At 40.3% G+C, this 19,914-nt stretch overlaps 1 protein-coding gene across 6 annotated transcripts in view; it reads right to left on the bottom strand.

Moving 5' to 3' along the window:
- Positions 1–19,914, bottom strand: part of SIDT1 (SID1 transmembrane family member 1) — an 88,087-nt gene that overhangs the window by 23,213 nt on the left and 44,960 nt on the right. For 5 of the 6 annotated variants that reach the window (XM_074363694.1, XM_074363690.1, XM_074363686.1 and 2 more), the window contains exons 7-11: positions 18,398–18,485; positions 17,085–17,156; positions 16,577–16,670; positions 9,795–9,838; positions 854–925 (exon numbers count right to left, since the gene is read on the bottom strand). In XM_074363694.1, coding sequence (XP_074219795.1) covers positions 854–925; positions 9,795–9,838; positions 16,577–16,670; positions 17,085–17,156; positions 18,398–18,485 — 370 coding nt within the window. Of the gene's footprint in view, positions 1–434; positions 623–853; positions 926–9,794; positions 9,839–16,576; positions 16,671–17,084; positions 17,157–18,397; positions 18,486–19,914 lie in introns of those variants that run through there. The other variant, XM_074363695.1, reaches the window with a different exon arrangement.

Below are 19,914 nucleotides of genomic sequence, written 5' to 3'. Positions count from 1 at the left end.
TCCTGTGAATGTTTCCCGGAGCAGATGGGAATTTGTGCAGCTTAATGAGCACATGAGCCGAGCCTACCTTCCACTTTATTCCTTCTGCTCAGTGATTAAAAAAAAAAACCCTGTGCTCGCAGAGCCAGAAATAAGTCTCCAGCACTGAGCCCACATGCTTCTTGAAGTTACAGAATGACAGGGCAGGAATACAGGATTCCCAGCCCCTCTACACTGACAGTTTAAGGCACACCATTCATCAGCCCCCAAACGTCATGGAAGTGCATGGAAGCATCAATGCACTCCAACGCTAAGGAGACAGGGATCAGAATTCTGTCCCTTCCAGGCCACTGAATGAGTCCAGGGGCTGCCATGTGAATGACTGGGTGGCACTGAGCAGGTTTAGTTATGGAGTTAGCCAAAATGCAAGATTGCTAGGCTTCAGCCAGGTTCACCTGCAGCACACACAGCCTCAGTCTTCTGATCGCCCTTACTCCACTGCAACCTGAGAATGAAACAGCTGGTCAATTGGTGTTGGGCTCCCTGATGTCAGACTCTGACACATCTCTCATGCCCTAAACTCAGGCTGGGCATGAAAAAAGTCCCCACAGGAGTTGATGGCAACTAGTGGAGAAAATTCTGCTCAAGTGGGGCTAAGCAGACTGGAGAAACAGAACAGTAGGACTGGAGAAAGTTAAGAGCTGGAAGGAACCTTCCAGATCATCCAGCCAATTCATCTCATAAATAAAACACAATCTCATACAATGAATGCCTTGCCCACTCTCCCAGTTTATCAGTGGCTGGAGGGCCCTTTGTATCCTGTTCTCTGGAGAACCAGGAAACACTTCCCTGAATGGACTCTTGTCAGAAATACCTATTGCCCCATAATTGCTTCCTTCAGGGGTGCTGGCAGCAATGGGATGTGACGCCGACATATTTCCAGAGCCTGTTGAGAAGAAAAGCAGAGAGGCGAACACTTTATGTCCAGCTGCTAAAATGAAAGAACACCATTCTAAGTAGTTTGAATCATCAGGCCATATGATTTTAAATTTGATTTTCTTTTCACTCTAATATAGGAGTCCACAGGCCAATTCTAAGGTCTGCAGGCCAAATCTTTCTTTCCACCTGTCTTGGTATGGCCCTTGAACTAAAAACGATTTAAAATTTTTTTGAACAGTTGGAGGAAAAATCAAAAGAAAAATAATATTTCATGAGAGGTAAAAATGGAAATTTCTGTATTCATATAGAAAGTTCTACTGAAACACAGCCACGCTCATTTGAATATGTCTGTAGCTGCTTTTGGCTACAATGGCGGCATTGATCCATTGCAACAGAGACTGTAGGGCCCACAGAACCTAAAATGTTCACTATTTGGCACTTTACAAAAAAAAAAAAAATTGCTGATTCCCTCCTGACACTACTGCAGAATCACAAGAACGAAGGAGCATGGGTCCCGGAATTGCTGGAGGAAGGCCACCACTGAACAGAAACACCTGTGATGTTCTGCTGTTAAGGCACTGTAATCAGAAGTTTACTTGTCACAGCCGTTAGCAGTACCCTAACTATAGGCAGGGTAAGTCCCGATAGGAAGGAAATCTGCACTCCTTGGAGCAAAATATAATGACAACATGAACTAGGGATGTACAGGAATATGGGTTATTTCGGGATATTTCAGAGGTAGAATAGACGTATCTGTTGCCAAATGGTTGCTGGCAGTGAGAGAAAAACAGTCCCTAAGATGATGCTCCTCAGAGTTTTCCAATAAAGTACTCCTCGTAGCAGGGAGAGTGAACTCATTCCTCTGAGAGGCTGGGGGTGTCATCTGGGGCCGCCCCACCACAAGCAGCTGAGAAAAACACCTCCCAACCTCACTGGTTATTTGGAAAGATGCTATCCCACCGAGCATATCCATTTCTGAGAATTAGGCAGGGCTGGACAAAGAGCAGAAACCACAAGGAAGCAGGCATCAAGGCAGTTTCTCTGACTCATCTCCAGGGGCCACAGTCATCTGTGAACATGCCTGAGAACGTTTCTCTGCTGCCACCAATTTTTTTTTTAATTGAAATATAGTTGATTTACAATATTGTGTTTCAGGTGTATAGCAAACTGATTCAGTTATATGATATTTTCTGATTATTTTCCATTATAGGTTATTACAAGATAGTGAATATAGTTCCCTGTGCTATACAGTAGGTCCTTGTTGCTTATCTATTTTAAGTATAGTAGTTTGTATCTGTTAATCCCAAACTCCTAATTTATCCCTCTTCCTCCCCTTTCCCCTTTGGTAACCATAAGTCTGTTTTCTACATCTGTGAATCTGTTTCTGTTTTGTATATAGATCCATTTGTATTATTTTTTTAGATTCCACATATAAGCGATACCATAACATTTGTCTTTATCTGTCTGACTTACTTCACTTAGTGTGATAATCTCTAGGATGCTGCCTCCTGAGCTTTGTCAAGGATCTGGGATATTGTCAGGCTGCTGGGAATTTCAGTAAAGTATCTTCTTTCTGGGAGGTCAGATTGCTTGTATCACACCTCCGGCAAAGACATCTGTGAGTTAACTGGTCAGCTTCACATACTGTTGCAGAGAAAACCATTTTCAGTGAAGACGCATAACTGAAGATATTCTATAATATCCTCACTGTAAATATATTTCCATTTCTTCATTGAAAACATAGTTTGCTATAGTTTACATTAATGCCACAGCGTGCAAAGCTTGTGAAAGAACCAAGAGCCTCAAACAATTTGTTGTTTGTCAGTCAACTCTCTTCATCCAGATTTCAAACTTCACTTCCACCGGTGGGCAGTAAAAAACACATTCCCAGTTTTGTGAGCGAGTCTGTAGGCTTTATCATGTTTTTTACTCTGTGTGCCTATTCATTTCCTCCTCGAAGGAAAATAATTAAATCCTAAGTTCAAAACATTTAGCCAGGTGATGAGAGACACATCACTGGCCTCGGAGACTCAATTTCCTTCCCTCTCTTGGTTGCTTAGCCAGGTGTTGGCTCAGCTGGACAGCAAGGCCTTTGGCTAATGCAGCGTTCCTGGCAGGCAAAGCTGTTCCCAGGGCTCTCACAATGCAGACTCCCTGGCATGGTTCCTAGGCTTGGAAACTCCTTGATACCATTCTTATTATTTAGAGAAAGTAGATGTTCCTTGGCTTTCCTGGGCTCACCCATAAATATGCGGCATGGTACCAACACCATCTGTGCTTTTCATCCAACTTCAAGACACAGAGACAGGTTACTTTCAGACTCTTAACTATGAGAGTTTCAGTCTTTTGAGCACAGTAACAGAGTGACGGGAAGATACCAGGTACAGTCTGACTGGCTTTTTTTTGGCCTAGGACAGATTTGGCCATAGTTACAGCATAGAGTTTTGCTGCTGCCACTATTGACTATAACTAGTACTACTAGTATTACCACCACCACTAGTACTGCTGCTACGACTAATGCCTCTGTTACTATCGCCACTGCCGCAGGGGCTGCTGCTGCTGCTGCTACTATCACTACTACTGTCACTACTGCTGTCACTACTATCACTACTGCTGTCACTACTGCTGTCACTACTACTGTCAGTACTGCTGTCACTACTGTCACTACTGCTGTCACTACTACTGTCACTACTGCTGTCATTACTACTATCACTGCTACTGTCACTACTACTATCACTACTGCTATCACTACTGCTGTCACTACTACTATCACTACTACCGTCACTGCTACCGTCACTGCTACCGTCACTACTACCGTCACTGCTGCTGTCACTACTACTGTCACTGCCACTGTCACTGCTGCCGTCACTACTACTATCACTACTACTGTCGGTACTGCTGGCTAATGTTTATGGAAAACTTACTGTGTGTCAGACTCTCTTTTAAGTTCCTCACAAGAATTTATTCTTTTTATTTTTCAACAACCCTCTGAGGTGGGTACTCTTATTATCACCATTTTAAAGATAACAAAAGGGAGGCACTGATAGGTCAAGTAATTTGCCCAGAGTTCCTCGATCGTGGGTGGATGGTAGTGGTCATTGTATAGGTCGCAGTTAAAACTTACTGTCTTACATAGAAACAACCTAAATGTCCATCGACAGATGACTGGATAAAGAAGTTATTTCTTTATACAATGGAATACCACTCAGCCATAAAAAAGAACAAAATAATGCCATTTGCAGCAATATAGATGGACTCGGAAATTGTCATTCTGAATGAAGTAAGCCAGAAAGAGAAATACAAATATCATATGATGTTGCTTATATGTGGAACCAAAAAAAACCCATTATTTACAAACCATAAATAGACTCCTGGACATAGAAAACAAACTGTGGGGGGGAATAGAAGGGGTGTGGATGGATTAGGAGTTTGGGATTAGCAGATACACATTACTATATATAAAACAGATAAACAAGAAGGACCTACTGTATAGCACAGGGAACTAGATCCAATTTCTTATAATGAGCTGTAATGGAAAAGAATCTGAAAAAATATATATGTATTAAAAACTGCATTAATTATGGAATCATTAATAAACAATTACAGGATGATAAAAAAACTTTTCTTAATTGAAAAAAAATTTAAAAGGATTTTCCTTCAACATCAGAATGACTCGCAGTAAGAGTGTTACTTTCATGAAGTGCTCGTTTTGCAAGACACAAGGAGATAGAGGCTCATTTGTATCTCCACCAGAGTAAACTCATATTTTAAAGAAGTATCTAAGTGCGACGTTTGCTTTTTAGATTGGCTGCTGCTGCTGCTTGTTTATGACTCCTTATTGGGTCATGCTAGCATCTCAGCCCCAGGTGACATAGCTTTCCTATTTCCCTCAGTATCTTTCACATTTTTCTCTTTTCCAGCCTAAGTTCCCTACTTTTAACCACAAGCTTACATCCTTTGTTTAAGATGTAATTTTTAAAAATATTAAATATGTAAAGAGTAAGTGAAGAAGGATACAAAAGCATAAAATCCAGACTTTTTGCCATTTTGGTGTTCCAGGGAAGCCCTCTGGTACAGGGCATAGAAGCAAGCAAGGAGAATGCCTGTGTTACGCAGTAGCAGGGGGTTGAAACGGCTTGTGGGAGGCAGTTTTTTTGTGTGTGTAATCAAAAGAGGGAAAAAAAAAACCTACAAAAAATAAAATCAAAGCAAGCGAGCAAACAAAAACAATCATTGTTTTGTTAGGCGACAACTTCACTAAAAGGGAAAAGCCAGCTGTTGCTCAGACTTGGATGGACTGCTGATTTCTGCACTCTGCTCTGGCTCGCGATCCAGCCTGACCTGGTTTTGATGTAGTCGCTAGTCCCTTTCCCCCTGAGGCAGCCGCAGCACCAGTGGTTCTGCGGTGGACAAGAGCGTCAAGATGTTCACGTGCAGTACAACTGCCAGCACATAAAAGTGTTTTACATCTGCGCACTTTCATATGTACAGTTAACTAGGAGATTGGCCGACACAGGATAACGGTACACTGTTAACTTTTCTAATGTCTAAGGCCTTCTTAGAATGCAAAACCCAAAGCACAGTCTCCCAAACTTCAAGTGTGATCGATGCTCCAGGAACGCAAGCCGTATTTCTAGTTAACTCTAGGGTATTTAGAAAGCAGAATGAAGCACAAAGTATCAGTTTATAGGACAGACCAAGACGTTCTGGCTGGGAATAAGCAAATGTGTAAGGTTGTGAATGAGCTCATCTTAATGAGGAAACTTGTTCTGGAATGTTTTTCTCTGAGCTCTCTGCCATCTGCCTACTTTACTAACTTAGAAGAGGGTATGTTTGCTTGCTTGCCTTCTGTGTTAAATGCTCTATGTGAGGAGGGAAACTTCGTTTCATTTTGAGCATGCTTGGCTCTTTCAGGGACAGAATTTCTATTTATAATTGTCCTGCGCTCCTCTATCTCTGGACTCAGGAGGCTGGAAGCCGAGGAGGGAGTCAGAAATGACGTGAACAGGCTGCCAGGAGATTTCATTTTTACACCAGTTGGCTACCTATTCCGACTAGTTTCATGTTTTGCTTCAAAAGTTGAGGAGAAAATGAAGGAAACCACTAGGCTTTGCAGAAGGATGTAAAAGGAAAAATCCTCTCGAATTAAAAACTGGGCAAGGAAAGTCATCTAAAATTGGGTAGAGCCGAGGGGAGAGTTAGGACTGGCATCTGAGACCGGTTGCCAGAGAGACTGAGACAGCCTGTGCTCCCAGCTGCCCTACACTCAGCACGGCTTGTCTCATCCCTCCTGGACCCTGCTGTTTGCTGAAAGGCTGGTTCAGTAACAGCTCCATCCAGGGAAGGGTCTGATTGGTCCTTTGGTTTTGAAATCTACAAACATGTCAGGTTTGTCAAGCTCTCCCACTTGAGAAAGGAACCTCCTCTCGGGCTGCACCCAAGGTCGTGGTAACAGCCTACGTGGTCCCCGAGGCCTGGGAGGCAGGCTTTGTCCGTCTCTCTTTCCAGTTGGTAACTGAATTTCTGCACAGGCTCTGTAACAAGGACGTGAAACGCAGGGTTTCTCCACTAATAGAGCCACTGGAGGAAATGTTTTTAGAGCATAGAGCCTTGTACAGAGGCCCTCAGATTACCAGAGGCCCCTGTCTTAAGCTCTAAGTGATGAACGGAGAGCACGGTGTTTGTCCATTTACATCAGAAAGAAAGTCCCTCTGTGGCCTGAAGCTGCTGTTTATTAGCACTATTTCTACTTCACCTGGGCTCCAGGGTCTTATTTCCTTCTTTACTCCAGGAAGTATGAAAGAAATTCCTTTTTTTTTTTCTGCTTTTTAGTACAGTTGGAGCCACTGTCAGCATGCTTCTTTCAAATACAACTTTAAAAACTGCAGGCAAATCAAAGAAAAACAAATGCAGGAGAGCTGACAGATTTTCCAAATGCTGCTTCCTATCATTACATAACTATCACAGAGCTGCCACCAACTTGGCACATGATAGGGACCTGGCTCTGCTTCATCCACCTCAGGCATATCAAAGGTGCAAGCATTAGGCCCAGTTCCTCACATGTCTAGTTCCACACTGATTCGGGCAGACAACATGCCAAATCTAGTGGGATCCCCTTCCTTTTTCAGGCACAGCTCCTAGCATTTCTTCTGGGCATCAGCCCCTGGGGCATTTCCTGTAGCTCTGAGCTCTATTAAGTTTCCTGAAGCCCCCTAGGTCACACCGATACTGGCCCTTAGGAGATAAAGACATTTCTGAATCCTTGCTCTTCTCCAAAGACATTCCTCCCCTGAATGTCTCAGATTAGCTTTCAATAAGGTCCCACACATTCTCTGTCTCTTCCTCCAGGCTGGTTTCTCAGTGCTCTGCTTGAGATGATTAAGAATCACTAACTGGTTCTTACCTATGGTAGAGCTTGTCTTCTTTGCTCTTGTTTGAAGCACCAAAGTCTTGCCTCACCAGTGGTCAGGCGCCACCTTTCTCAGTAGCTTCTCTGCACTACAAAGGTTCCTTACTTCCTCCCTATTGCAAAGCTCTTTGTGCTGAGCACTCCTATTCCCTACTTCCTAACTAAACTGGGATTTTCTTCAGGCATCCCTACCTGAGCCTGGCAGCCCACATTTTTAAGTCAGTGATTCTCAACTGGGGGTGGGGGGAACGTTTTGCCCCGAAGAGGACACTTGATAATGTCTGGAGATATTTTTAGTTGTCACAGGGAGGGAGTGTACTACTGAATTCTAGTAGGTAGAGGTGAAGGATGCATTTAAACATCCTACAGTGTACAGGGCAGCTCCCAGCAGCAAAGAATCATCTATCTGGCTGTAATGTCAATAATGTTAAGTCTGAGGAACCCTGGTCTAAAAAAAGAAGACCTCACCCGAATTCTATAAGCAGGCTTGACTAATCTGTAGGTAAATCTATTCCTTTGCAGTGACTGGTTTAGCAATAAGTATATGGTCCACTCTAGGCCAATGAAACATGAGAGAGGTTGGTAGGTGCTTCTGAAAAAGTCCTTGCCTCTGGACCTTCTCAGGTGAGGGCATAAACCTGGCCATCTCACCAGCAGCCCTAGGGGCAAAGCAGAGCCAATGGAATGACAGGAAAAAGGACCAGTACAACTGGAGTCAGTCATGCCTGAAGCCCACTCTTCTGCTCAACTTCCAGGAGATGAGACATTCCTTATTGTTTAGGTATATTTATGATGTACTTTGTTGTCACTTGCAGCCACGTGAATTCAACTGATGCATCTTTATTCTTTCTTTTGGCAGTGGGGAGGGGTCCCTCATGCATTCCTGCTTGCCGTCTGAAGGGTGCCTCTAGCTCTCAGCTCACTTTCAGAGCCTTCTTGATTTTAGACAATGATCTGGCTCAAGTCCCAGCTCTGTCCACCAATGCTTCACTGTGCAGGAGACCCTTCCGAACATGGAATTCCTTTCATTATCATTGCAGTAATAAAATGACTTCACTCATACAATAAAAATAACAGCCCATCCATTCACAGCACACCAGGGGGACCCACCTGATCAGGCTCTCTAAGTTTAACTAGGCCTGAAAGAAGAGCAAAACCTGGAAAGCTCTGGAGGAAAAAGGATAAGACCTAGAGAGACGACATTTCATCTTAACATTTTATGAATAAAACGGGAAGTAGTGCTTGGCATTTTAAAGACACTAGAGCATGTGTCCTTTTATATTGACTGTTGAATGTTATTGAAACAGACTGCCTGGGTGGCTGGAAAAACAAACACACTGACATTAAGGAAGACAAAAGTCAAAGGAAGGCAGAGGGAGAGATGCTCCTGCTGGGTGGGGCCTGGGGTCCTTTTATGTCTTTCTGAGATCCTGTGGGCTCATTTAAGCATAGAAAACACACAACTCAACATCTGCTGCATGTGACTTAAAAATCAGGTCTCACCTCATCAGTCCTTTTCCACATGCCAGCTAGTTTGTGGACAGAGAGTAACTCATGCTGATTTAGGCTTTTCAAAAACAAGACACTTGCAAAAGGCACAAACTTCCAGTTATAAAAGATAAGTCCTGGGGATGTAATGGACCACATGATGACTATCGTTAATAATACTGTGTGTATATTTGAAACTTGCTAAAAGAATAGATCTTAAGAGTTCTCATCACAAGAAAAAAATTGTCACTATGTGTGGTGATGAATGGTAATCAGACTTCTTGTGGTGATCATTTTACAATATATACAAATACAGAATCATGTTGTACACCCAAAATTTATACATTATATATCAATTATATCTCAATTTTTAAATTAGGACATTTAATTTAAAAATGTTTTATTGAAAGATCAAGCAACTGAATTTCTCTGTTCAAAATATCAGAGTGGAGGAAAAGGCATATTACGATGGTTGGATAATCAGTTACTCTGGATTTTCTGAAGTAATTATACTCTATTACACTTGCTAGATTAAAATATTTCAGTTTTCTAGATCCTCAAACAAAAAACCCTCTATCCCAATTTGGGAAAAGTACACTCTGCATTCGTGTTGACACAATAAATCCTTACTGTTGTTCACAAATGAGCTTTGGGATAAGATAGGTATGAACAACTTATATCCCAGAAAAGATTAAACTTTTAAAAAAGATGAATGGCTGACAGATGGGCTGTGGAGAAGTACAAGGAACACTCCAAGCGAAGGTCCTTAGTGTGAGCTCCATATCTCAGTAATTATCAACTATAAAAATTGGCTCTCACTAGCTCTGTTTTCTAAACACTGCAGATTAGACCACTCTGGGGGATAGAAACCAAGGCGGGGGGGTTTGGAAATCACAGAAGGCAGAGAGACAGAAGTACCAAATGGGATGTTGCCACATTCTTGACATCATTTTGAATCGAAATCAGGGATTTTTCTTACCATCATTGGAACCAAAGCTTCCATCAATGGATTTTCTCTGAAACCTGCAAACAAGCACATACACATGCTCCTAAGACAGCAAAAACCCCAGCATTTTACACTCGTTCCCTATAGACTTTGTTGCAGATTTCTCTGTGAGGACAAATGGGCCCTAAAAATGGGCCTTTGGATGTGCAGAAACTGGAACTCTGATACATTGCTTGTGGGACTGTAAAATGGAGCAGGGACTTTGAAAAACCATTTGGCAATTCCTTAAAAGTTAAACACAGAGATACAACATGACCCAGCAATTCCACGCCTAGGCACACACATGCATACATACATATATGCATTCATTAATTTTATTTTCATCTTCATTTATTTTCAGGTAGTTCACATGCCATAAAGTTCACCCTAAAGATAAATTTTGCACCCTAAAATGTGCACAATTCAGTGAACTTTAGTGTGTTCACAAAGCTGTGCAACCATCACTGTTACCTAGTTCCAGAACATTTTCATCATCTCCCAAAGAAATCTCAACTCATACCAATCACTCCCCGTCCTCCCTTCCTCCCAGCCCCTGGCAACCACTAATGCACTTCCTGTCTCTATACATTTGCCTATTCTGGACATTTCATATAAATGGAATAGTAGTTTAGGTGGTCTTTTTGTTTGGCTTCTCTCACTTAGCATAATGCTTTCAAGATTCATCTGTGTGGTACATGAATCAACACTTCAGTCATTTTATGGCTGTGTAATATTGCATTGTATGGGTGTACCATGTTTCATTTATTTGTTTACATTTGATGTACATTTTGGCTGTTTCCACTTTTTAGCTATCATGAACAACCCTGCTATGAACATTTGTGTACAAGTATTTGTGTGGATATATGTGTTAAATTCTCTTGGGTGTATTCCTAGGAATGGAAGTGCTGGGTGTCAAGTATGTTTAACTTTTTTTCCTAAACTGTTTTCCACAGCAGCTTTATAGCAGGAACTATTTTACATTCCCACTAAGCAATGTGGGAAGTTCCAATTTCTATAAATCCTTACCAACTCTTGTTATTTTCCATTTAAACAATTTTATCATAACCATCCTAGTGGCTTAAAATGATAGCTCATTGTAGTTTTGCTTTGCATTGCGCCGATGGCTCATGACGTTGGGCATCTCTTCACATGCTTATTGGCCATTTGTGTGTTTCCTTTGGAGAAATGTCTATTCAATTCAAAAAGTGCCATTTTTAAATGGAGATATTTTTCTTTCTGTCTGGGTTGTAAGAATTCTTTAGTTGGGATACTAGACTCTTATGGGATATATGATTTGCAAGCATTTTATCCAATTTTGTGTGTTATATTTTCACTTCCTTGACAATATCCTTTAAAAACACAAAAGTTTTAATTTTGATGAAGCCCAATTTACCTATTTTTTTTCTTTTGTTACTTGTGCTTTTGGTGTTGTGTCTAAGAAACTATCACCTAATTCAAGGTCACAAAGATTTACACCTATGTTTTCTTCTAAGAGTTTTATAGATTTGGCTCTTTTATTTAGATCTTTGTTGTATTTTGAGTTAATTTTTGTATATGGTGAGAAGTAGGGGTACAACTTCCTTTGACTCTCTTGCCTCCCTCTTATAAGGACCCTTGTGATTACATGATACCCACATGGATAATCCAGGATAATCTCCATAACTATCATATCTGCAAAATCTCTTTTGCCACATAAAGTAACGTATTCACAGGTTCTGAATATTAGAACATGGACATCTTTTGGGGGCCGTTATTCTGTCTACTATACCATCCTAACAATATTAAGTCTTCCAATCCATGAACACAGAATGCCTCTTCATCTATTTATGTCCTCTTTAATTTTTTTCAAGAATGTTCTGTAGTTTTCAATATACAATCTTAAATTTAATTTGTTAAATCTCTTAAGTATTTTATTATTTTTGAATGCTATTGTAAATTAAATTGTTTTCTTAATTTCATGTTTGAATTGTGCATTGCTAGTGTATAGAAATACAGTTGATTTATGCATATTGATCTTGTAATCTTGGTGAACTCGGTTTCTTTTTGGAGGTGATGAAAATTAGATAGCGGTGATGGTTGTGCAACTGTGAATATACTACAGCCACTAAATTTTAAAAAGGGTGAATTTTATGGTCTATGAATTAATGCCTTAATAAAGCTATTATTTTTAAAACCAGGTATATTAAATGGAAATGTCTATCAAAAATTAAAATGTGAATTACCTTCTTCCCCCAAATGAGTCTCCCTTTTGGATGTCAGGTTGGAGTAGGGGGAGAGGGGAGAAAAGTTGGGGGCTAGACATGCCTGTGCTTTGGTACATGGTCTTATTTACTTTCTGTTGGGGGCTCTAGAAGTTGTGCACTCCTGATCCTGGTATGTTTGGGGGAAGAACTTCTTTTCATACCTCTTCTGTTCCTACACCTCATCTTGTATCCTTCCATGGCTGGCTCCTTCTTGCCATTCAGATCTTGGTTCTGAGAAGTCTTTCCTGCTGAACAAATCAACTCTAAAGTAGCTTCCCCAAACCAATCATCTGTCACACCACTTGTTTGTTCTCCTCCTGTCACTAGCTGAAATTATTTTCTTATTAGTTGCTTGCTTGCTTATACATTTTTCCTTTGTACAGTGTAAGCTCTATTAGTGCTGGGATCTAGACTGTCTGGTTCACCACTGTATCTCCTACCTTTAGGCCAGGGCCCAGCACACAGGAAATAACTTAATATTTGTTGAGTAAACAAGACATGTTATTAAGGAGAGCAGTTACAATTGGGTCCGAATGTTCTAGCTGGCAAATGAAGGTCTAGTGAAGTCCCTTTAAAAAAACAATTTTAGTGATGTTAACTAGCAAGCAATTACACGAACTCATAAGAGATGATGTGTTTGGATTATGTTTGTATTATTACAGGCTTTATGCACATTTGTCTTAGGTTTTGGAGTTGATAAAATTCTTTATTAGAGGATTTAAATGATTTGTGAAGCTAGGATGAGGCAGGCAGTATCCAGTGAACAAAGGGGAAAAGAGTAAATGAGAACCATGCTAGACTGGTTGAAAAATGGCTACACCTCATCTTGTATCCAGCTATTCCATCAAAAGTGGAGTCTATATCTTCACCTCTTGAATCTGGACTGGCCTCATCACTTGTTTTGGCTAATAAATAGAAGGAGGGGGAAGTGATATCATGCCACTTTTGAATCTACATCTTAAGGAGGCCTTGCGTTCTTCTTCTACCTGTCGGAGATACAATAACCCAGGGCTAGGCTGCTGGAGGATGAGAGACAAAGGGCAGCAGGCCAGTCTAGAAGAGCCGGCTCCTCACTGACCGGCTAGTAGATTTCACTCCATGACCACACCCAGCTGAGATCTCTGAGCCTCATCCAGATCAGCAGAATCTTCCAGCTGACGCATAGACTTGGGAACAAATGCAACTACATATATATATATATGTATATGGTTGCATGCCAGTGGAGTTTTATGGCCAATTTTTATGCAGCACTATTATGGCAATAGATAACTAATACAGGAATCAAGGGAATGACGAGTAATCAGGATCATGCAGTTTGAACTCAATGTCTGGCAGGGTGACCAAGAGGCAGGATTAATGTAGGCAGTGCTTGGCCCAGGGCCTGCCATTCACTGTGGGGACTCCATAAATACTTGTTGAATGAATTGGGGCTGGAGGGTGGGAAGGGAAGGGAATGGAGTTTAGGGTTGAGCAAATATAGCATAAAAACACTTTGGATTCTTAGCTCCCTGAGGGCAGGCACCATGTCACTTATCAGTGTTTTCATCCTGATCTCATAGCATGTACTGCAAAGCCCATATATATTAGGAATAACATATGGGGCGCTCAACAAGCAAATGGCATTCTGCTCCAGGACTGGCTCGACTTGGTTTTGAAGAAAACTTTGTTATTTCTGCTTAGTTCAATGAAGGAAGAGTTCTGTTAGCATTTCCCTCAGTCTGTTTAGAATGCCAAGTAGTTCTTATGCCTTATGTCTCCAGATTTCTATTTTCAGTTTCTCTATATTTGGAAAGAATCCATGCTTATGCAGTTGACTGTAGCAAAACAGTCTGGCCGCTAGAGGTTTCAACAGAGCCTTGGACCACAACTTCCAAAAACTCTGCTTGCTTAGGCAGGCCGAATAACAACACTAGGGAGATTGATATCCAGCTATTAGCTTCATTTTTTGTCTGTTTGTATGTTGATTATAACTGCTAGCTATCTAAAGAGATGAGATCTTACTTTCTAAAATCTAAAACATCAGCAGGAGAGACCATCTTCCTAAGACAGGCAGAAGAGATGAACTTCTTTTTCCATTATGTTTAAGTACATTGGAGTTAAAATTGGCAGCTTTTTGCACCCCTTTCGAACCAAATCCAAGTTGGGGTGCCAGGCTTTTGATCTGGTCTCCTTGATCAGGACTGCCCTCCCTCACATGCCCTGACCACTCCAGACCTATCTTGACCAGCTTGCTTAAGAGCTAAGGCTCTGGAGCCAGGCTGCCTGGGTTCAAATCCCATCTCCTTCATTTACTGGATGTGAATTCATGGTCAAATTGCTTGACCTCTCAATGCCTGAATCTCCTCAACTGTCAAATGATGATAATGCTAGTACTTACTGTAGGGGGGCTTTAAATGAGATAATCTGCTTAGAGGGCCCCCCACAGTACCTGATGTAGAACACTTATTCAGTGTTAATGATTGTGACCTGAAAAGTTAATTGAGCTGATAATCAGTTAATGTATATACTTTCCAGGTATAATATTGGCCTGTAGGCTAGAGTTTTTGTTTCTAACTTTTTATTTGAAAATAATTTCAAATCTACAGAAAAGCTGTACGAAGAAGAACAGAATATAGAACACCCATATATGTTCTATACTTTTTGGAATATTTCCAAAGAATAAATATTCTCTTATATAACCACAGTGTAGTTGTCAAATTCAGCACATTTAACATTGATATGATACTCTTATCGAATCTACTGTCTTTATTACAGTTTTGTCAATTGACCCAATAATGTCCTTTATAGCATATTTTTCTTCTAATAAAGGATCCAATCTGAGGTCAGGTATTGGCTTCAGCTGCCATATGTCTTTAGTCTCCTTCAATATGGAACATTTCCACAGCCATTTTTTTTTTGGTCTTTTGTGACACATTTCAATGGAATGGTCATCATTTGGAGTTCATCTAAATTTTCCCTCGTGATTATATTCCAAATGTGTATTTCTGGCTAGAATACTGCCGAAGTGATACTGTGTCCTTCTCAGAGTGTCACATCTGGAGGCACACAGTGTCCATCTTCCCCTTGGTCATATTAATTTTGATCACCCTGTCAATCATCTCGTTTCTCTATTGGGTAGTTTCTGTTTTTTCCCTTTCAACTCCTAAGCAATTTGTGGGGATCCACTGTAAGACCATGCAGATACCTTGATCCTCATCAGAAGTTCCTCCTAGTTTTAGTGTTCATTGATGATTCTTAACCTGACCTCTGCAGAATGGTGATTTTCCAGGGCCAGCACTCTCCTTATTTACCAGTGTTTGGTGTTCTGCTGTGGGCAAGAGTCCTCCCTTCTATGTCAGTATTTGCTAACAGCTCCTTTCCCTAATGTGTATCTGTCTGAGTAACTTCATTGAATTCATTGGATGTATATCTGCAAGCATTTAGGTCCATCATCCCTCCCTCCCTCTGTCTCACATTCCCTGCCTGCCTTCCTTCCTTCTCTGATTGATACGGATTCATGAATTTCTGTTTTTCTCAGTGGTTTATAACTTACTATTCTTCTTAATTATTTTGGTGCTCAAATTGTCCCAGATATGACCAACAGTAGTCCTGGGGGTTTTGAAGTCAGTTTCTCAACAGAAAAGCTTCATAAAGATCACAGAAGGGGGTTATTTTTTAAGTCAGAGGTAGGCCTGTATCACTGGGATAGCTGTATCACTGTGGCAGCCGTGAGGTTTTTCTACAGATAAGGCTAATCTTGCCCAACAGTCTGAAAACACTGCGCTGGCTTTGTGTTCTTTCCATGCTCAAGAGGAGAGAGAACATTTGTTATTGTACCTCCTGCCAGTCCTCTGTAGTTGTTTCACAGAGACCAAAACAAACGATGGAATTCTCGAAGTTCAGGCCTGCTCAGACATGTGAGGGAAGACTGGAGCTCTTTTCACTGGGGCTCCAAACTCTTGGGGAGAGAAAGTTCCTTGGTCAAACTACAGCATGATTCTCTCTTTTTTTTTTTTTTTTTTCTCTCAGGGAACATTTTACTGTAAAATTGATGCTACCACAATGAGAAAGCACCTGGTAATATAGTATCAAGATGTATCTGTCACTCTTGCTATTTATTATACCTCAAGATTTACCTTAGGCATTAATTTTACTTTTTGATGGAATGTTTAAAGCTGTTTCTAAATCTCCATATTAGGTAGAACTCATTTCCTACATTCCATATTTATATTGAGTATTTTCTGGTGTTAAAAAAATACCCAAGCTGTCTTTCTATTGAAGTTTCATTAACTATGAAAATAACTATCAGCACTTGCTCAGTGCAGAATATTGACATAAACACTGCAATTATGCTAGTCTATGAGGTAAATTATTATCTCATTTTACAGATGAGGAAACCAAAGCACAGAAATGTTAAGTAACTTCCCCAAGATCACACGGTTAGTGACTAAGGTAGATCTGAATCCAGTCAATATGGCTCTAAAGTCTAATGTGCTAATCACTAAAAGCAGAGACAGTTGAAGGGATTGACATTTCTTGAAATCCTTGACATACCTGATAAAATGAACCAACGCAACACACAGGCATCCCAAGTAGAAGGAGAGGAAGATGAGGAAACTGAGAAGAATGGATTTCACATAAACGGATTCTGAGGGGAGAGAAACAACTTTGGTCAGGATTTCCTCAGGAGAAAAGAGCACCGTGTTTGGGACAGGACAGCGTCAAGGGCCCATCTGCATCACACCCATTCTTAATTCCTAAGATATCTGCATTCAAAGCAGCAAAGCTACTGGAGGTCCCCCAGACATGATCCATAAATGGCTGCCTTTCATGGCAGTGACTTCCCAGGGGAAGCCGGGAAGGGGCTTCCCATACATACTTCATAATTGAGTTCCCTTCCCTTCTGCAAGGGATTTAACAGAGTGGTTTGATTCTCTCTTCTATCTCTAAAATAAACATTAATTTTATTATGTTTCTCTGGAAGGATGACATTAGCATTGAGTTACATGATCGACTTCCTGCCATAGGAATCCCTTCACTGAATCTTAGTGCCAATACTGACTTTTAATGGAAGGAACAATGGTCACTTTAAGGTTCTTTGCACGTTGTAGATTCCAGGTCTGGTTCTCCTTTTCTGGTAAAAAAGAACAAAGCACAATGGATCAGATTCTAGGTTCCTGACCTCTCCTCTGAACAGTTGTTTCAAAACTGTCCAGAATTAACCCTGGTTGCTGAATTTTCTTTTAGCAAAAACTGCAGGAAAACCCAACCCCCCAACCTTCAAACCATCTAATACTCCTTTTGGTTAAAACTTTCAATTTAGCCTTTGCTTGGGTGCATTTTGGTAGCACTAAGGGACGTAAATGAGACTGCAGCCTCCCTCCTTGAATGAAGAAGGCGTGACCCTTCTCCCGATATCATACAACTCAGTCTGCCACAGACATCTGAAGAAAACAGCAGCAAAAAAATAGATAGCTACTTTATCTTCCGGTTTGCATTTTTCTAGCCAGTGACAATTTGTTTTTTCTTATATTAAAGAACTTCTAGTTTACTGGGGACATCAGACATTGGCAAAACTCTGGAGCTATGTAATTAAGAGATTAAAGAACATACAAGAAGAAAATTCACCTAGCTACCGAGGGAATGATGTTACACTCAGCAGTACTCTCCGTGCTGATCACATATCCCCATCAGCTGCTGGGGGTCTGTGTTTTCAATCAGTAGCCTATTCCATTCCCAAGATACTTACTGGGTAGTTACCCATGACCATTTGTGCTGTCCCTAAGAGCTCACACAGTCTCTGTCATTGGGATTAGTCTTACCACTTTACTTACTTACTGTCTTGAAAGGGGCAATTTTGGCAACAGGAATTGAAACCCCTGAATTTTCCTTGTGGAAATGATGACTGCTGATAAATGTAAGTGGGCCCGTTACTGCTAGCTACCAAAATGACGTTAGAAGGTGATCCTTGACCTGCCATACAAGGTCATCACTTCATAGTCATAAATATTTGTTGAGTGAACGGCCAGCAGAGTGAACGTACCTCACATGGTTGGAGGGAGTACAAGACTTTAAACAGATTCAACGCACTGAATGGCATTTTGTAGTATCCATACTGTCTTGAGATCTATTATTTTCTTCCCTTTATTTTTTTCCTCAAATATGCTCAGACTGCTTGGCCAAGCCACTGCTGCCGAATCTCACTTAGTGGGAACTAGAGAAGGTCAAGAGGGATTGGAAGGCGCCAAAATCAGTTACTGGCTCCTTTCCATGCTGTTCTATTCGGCTTTTCTAAGTAGCCATATTAGAAGAGAATATATTAACATTTATTATGTAAATAATATACTAGCATTACTATTCCTCACTATTGCTTACCCTGGGTGAAGAAAGATCCTCCACAAGCATAATCTTCAGGCTTTATCACAAACACCACAAAGAACTGCCCGCCTGGAAAATCCTTCTTCTGCATGAGAAAGAAAGATAGTGAGAAGAAGGGAGGAAGTCCAAAATGGTGCAGGTGGGGGCAAAAAGAAAGAGGAAAGAGAAGAAAAGTAAAGCTCACCCCTGCTCCTTAACTCGTTAGAAAGGATTTTCACATGCCCATGATCTGCTCCAGATTATCCACAATAAAACAATTGTTACAGCTAAGAAATTAGGTACATACACTGTTCTCATTTCAATCTGTCTTGTACCCACTCGTGTGCTTGGAACTATCATAGATCCCATATAAAAAATATGTCCACAACCTATGTAGTAATTGTATATTAAGTTCTTTAAATTAATAAACTTTATCTTTTTAGAGCAGTTTTAGCTTGACTTTATTAAGTTTCTATTGGTTTAAAATCTAATGAAATACGACTTTCTCAGAAGTCACGTAGTCAACAGTTAAATACATAATTTAGGTTAGGGAAGCAAAGGCTCCAATCAGGAGGCCTGAGTCATAGTCCTGGCTTTGACTTTCTCTATATGGGCTTCTCTGTGTCCCAGTTTCTTATCTGTGAATGAAGATGATCTTTAAGGTCCAGTGTATTTCTACAATTCTGACTTTTTAATTATTTCAAAATTTCTATATTATCTTTAACCTACTGAGAAAATGGCCCAAGACTGAATCATGGGCTCAAAAGAGAATAATTTATTGCCAAACACATTCAAAGTAGGAATGTACTGAAAAGCTTTGTACTTTGTTAATTTAGTGTCTGGATGATGTAAAATCTGAGTTTCCTACTGTGGTTTTTTATTTTGTCCTTTTTAATTTGGAACCACTTAATGCTAAGGTGCTAAGGGAAAAATAAATACTAAAACAAGAGCAGATATTTGAGATATCAAATCTGAGACATTAGAAAATTAAAGCTTAACAAGGACCTACTGTGTAGCACAGGGACTTATATTCAATATCTTGTAATAACCTATAATGGAAAATAATCTGAAAAAGAATATATACATATATATACATATATATATCTGAATCACCTTGCTGTACACCTGAAACTAACACAACATTGTAAATCAACTAGACTTCAATTGATAAAAAAAAAAGAAAATTAAAGCCTGACTAATAGAAGCTTTTAGGTCTGATCCCTAAATTATAATTAATCTTTTCTCATTTATAGCTTATTATTCAATAGACAGTATCTCCTTACCTAGAGAACAGATCAAATTGCAGATACTTCAAGTAAGTACCATTCTAAAGGCAGGGATGGAATCTCTTTGAAAATATACTGACATGATGCGTGTGTACATTTTTGCTATAAAATTACCATTGAAACAATAATTTAATTATAATACCAAAAGGGCAAACTGCTACATAAATGTGGTTCATATTTCCTTGAACCTGTCCATTCTGCCCAGAGTTGAAGTTCTCTTTTGGTCACTGTTAGTAGTATAAATTATTA

Source organism: Camelus bactrianus, chromosome 1, assembly GCF_048773025.1.
Source record: "Camelus bactrianus isolate YW-2024 breed Bactrian camel chromosome 1, ASM4877302v1, whole genome shotgun sequence".
NCBI classification, from domain to species: Eukaryota; Metazoa; Chordata; class Mammalia; order Artiodactyla; family Camelidae; genus Camelus; species Camelus bactrianus.
This window is presented reverse-complemented; position numbering and strand designations above follow the sequence as displayed.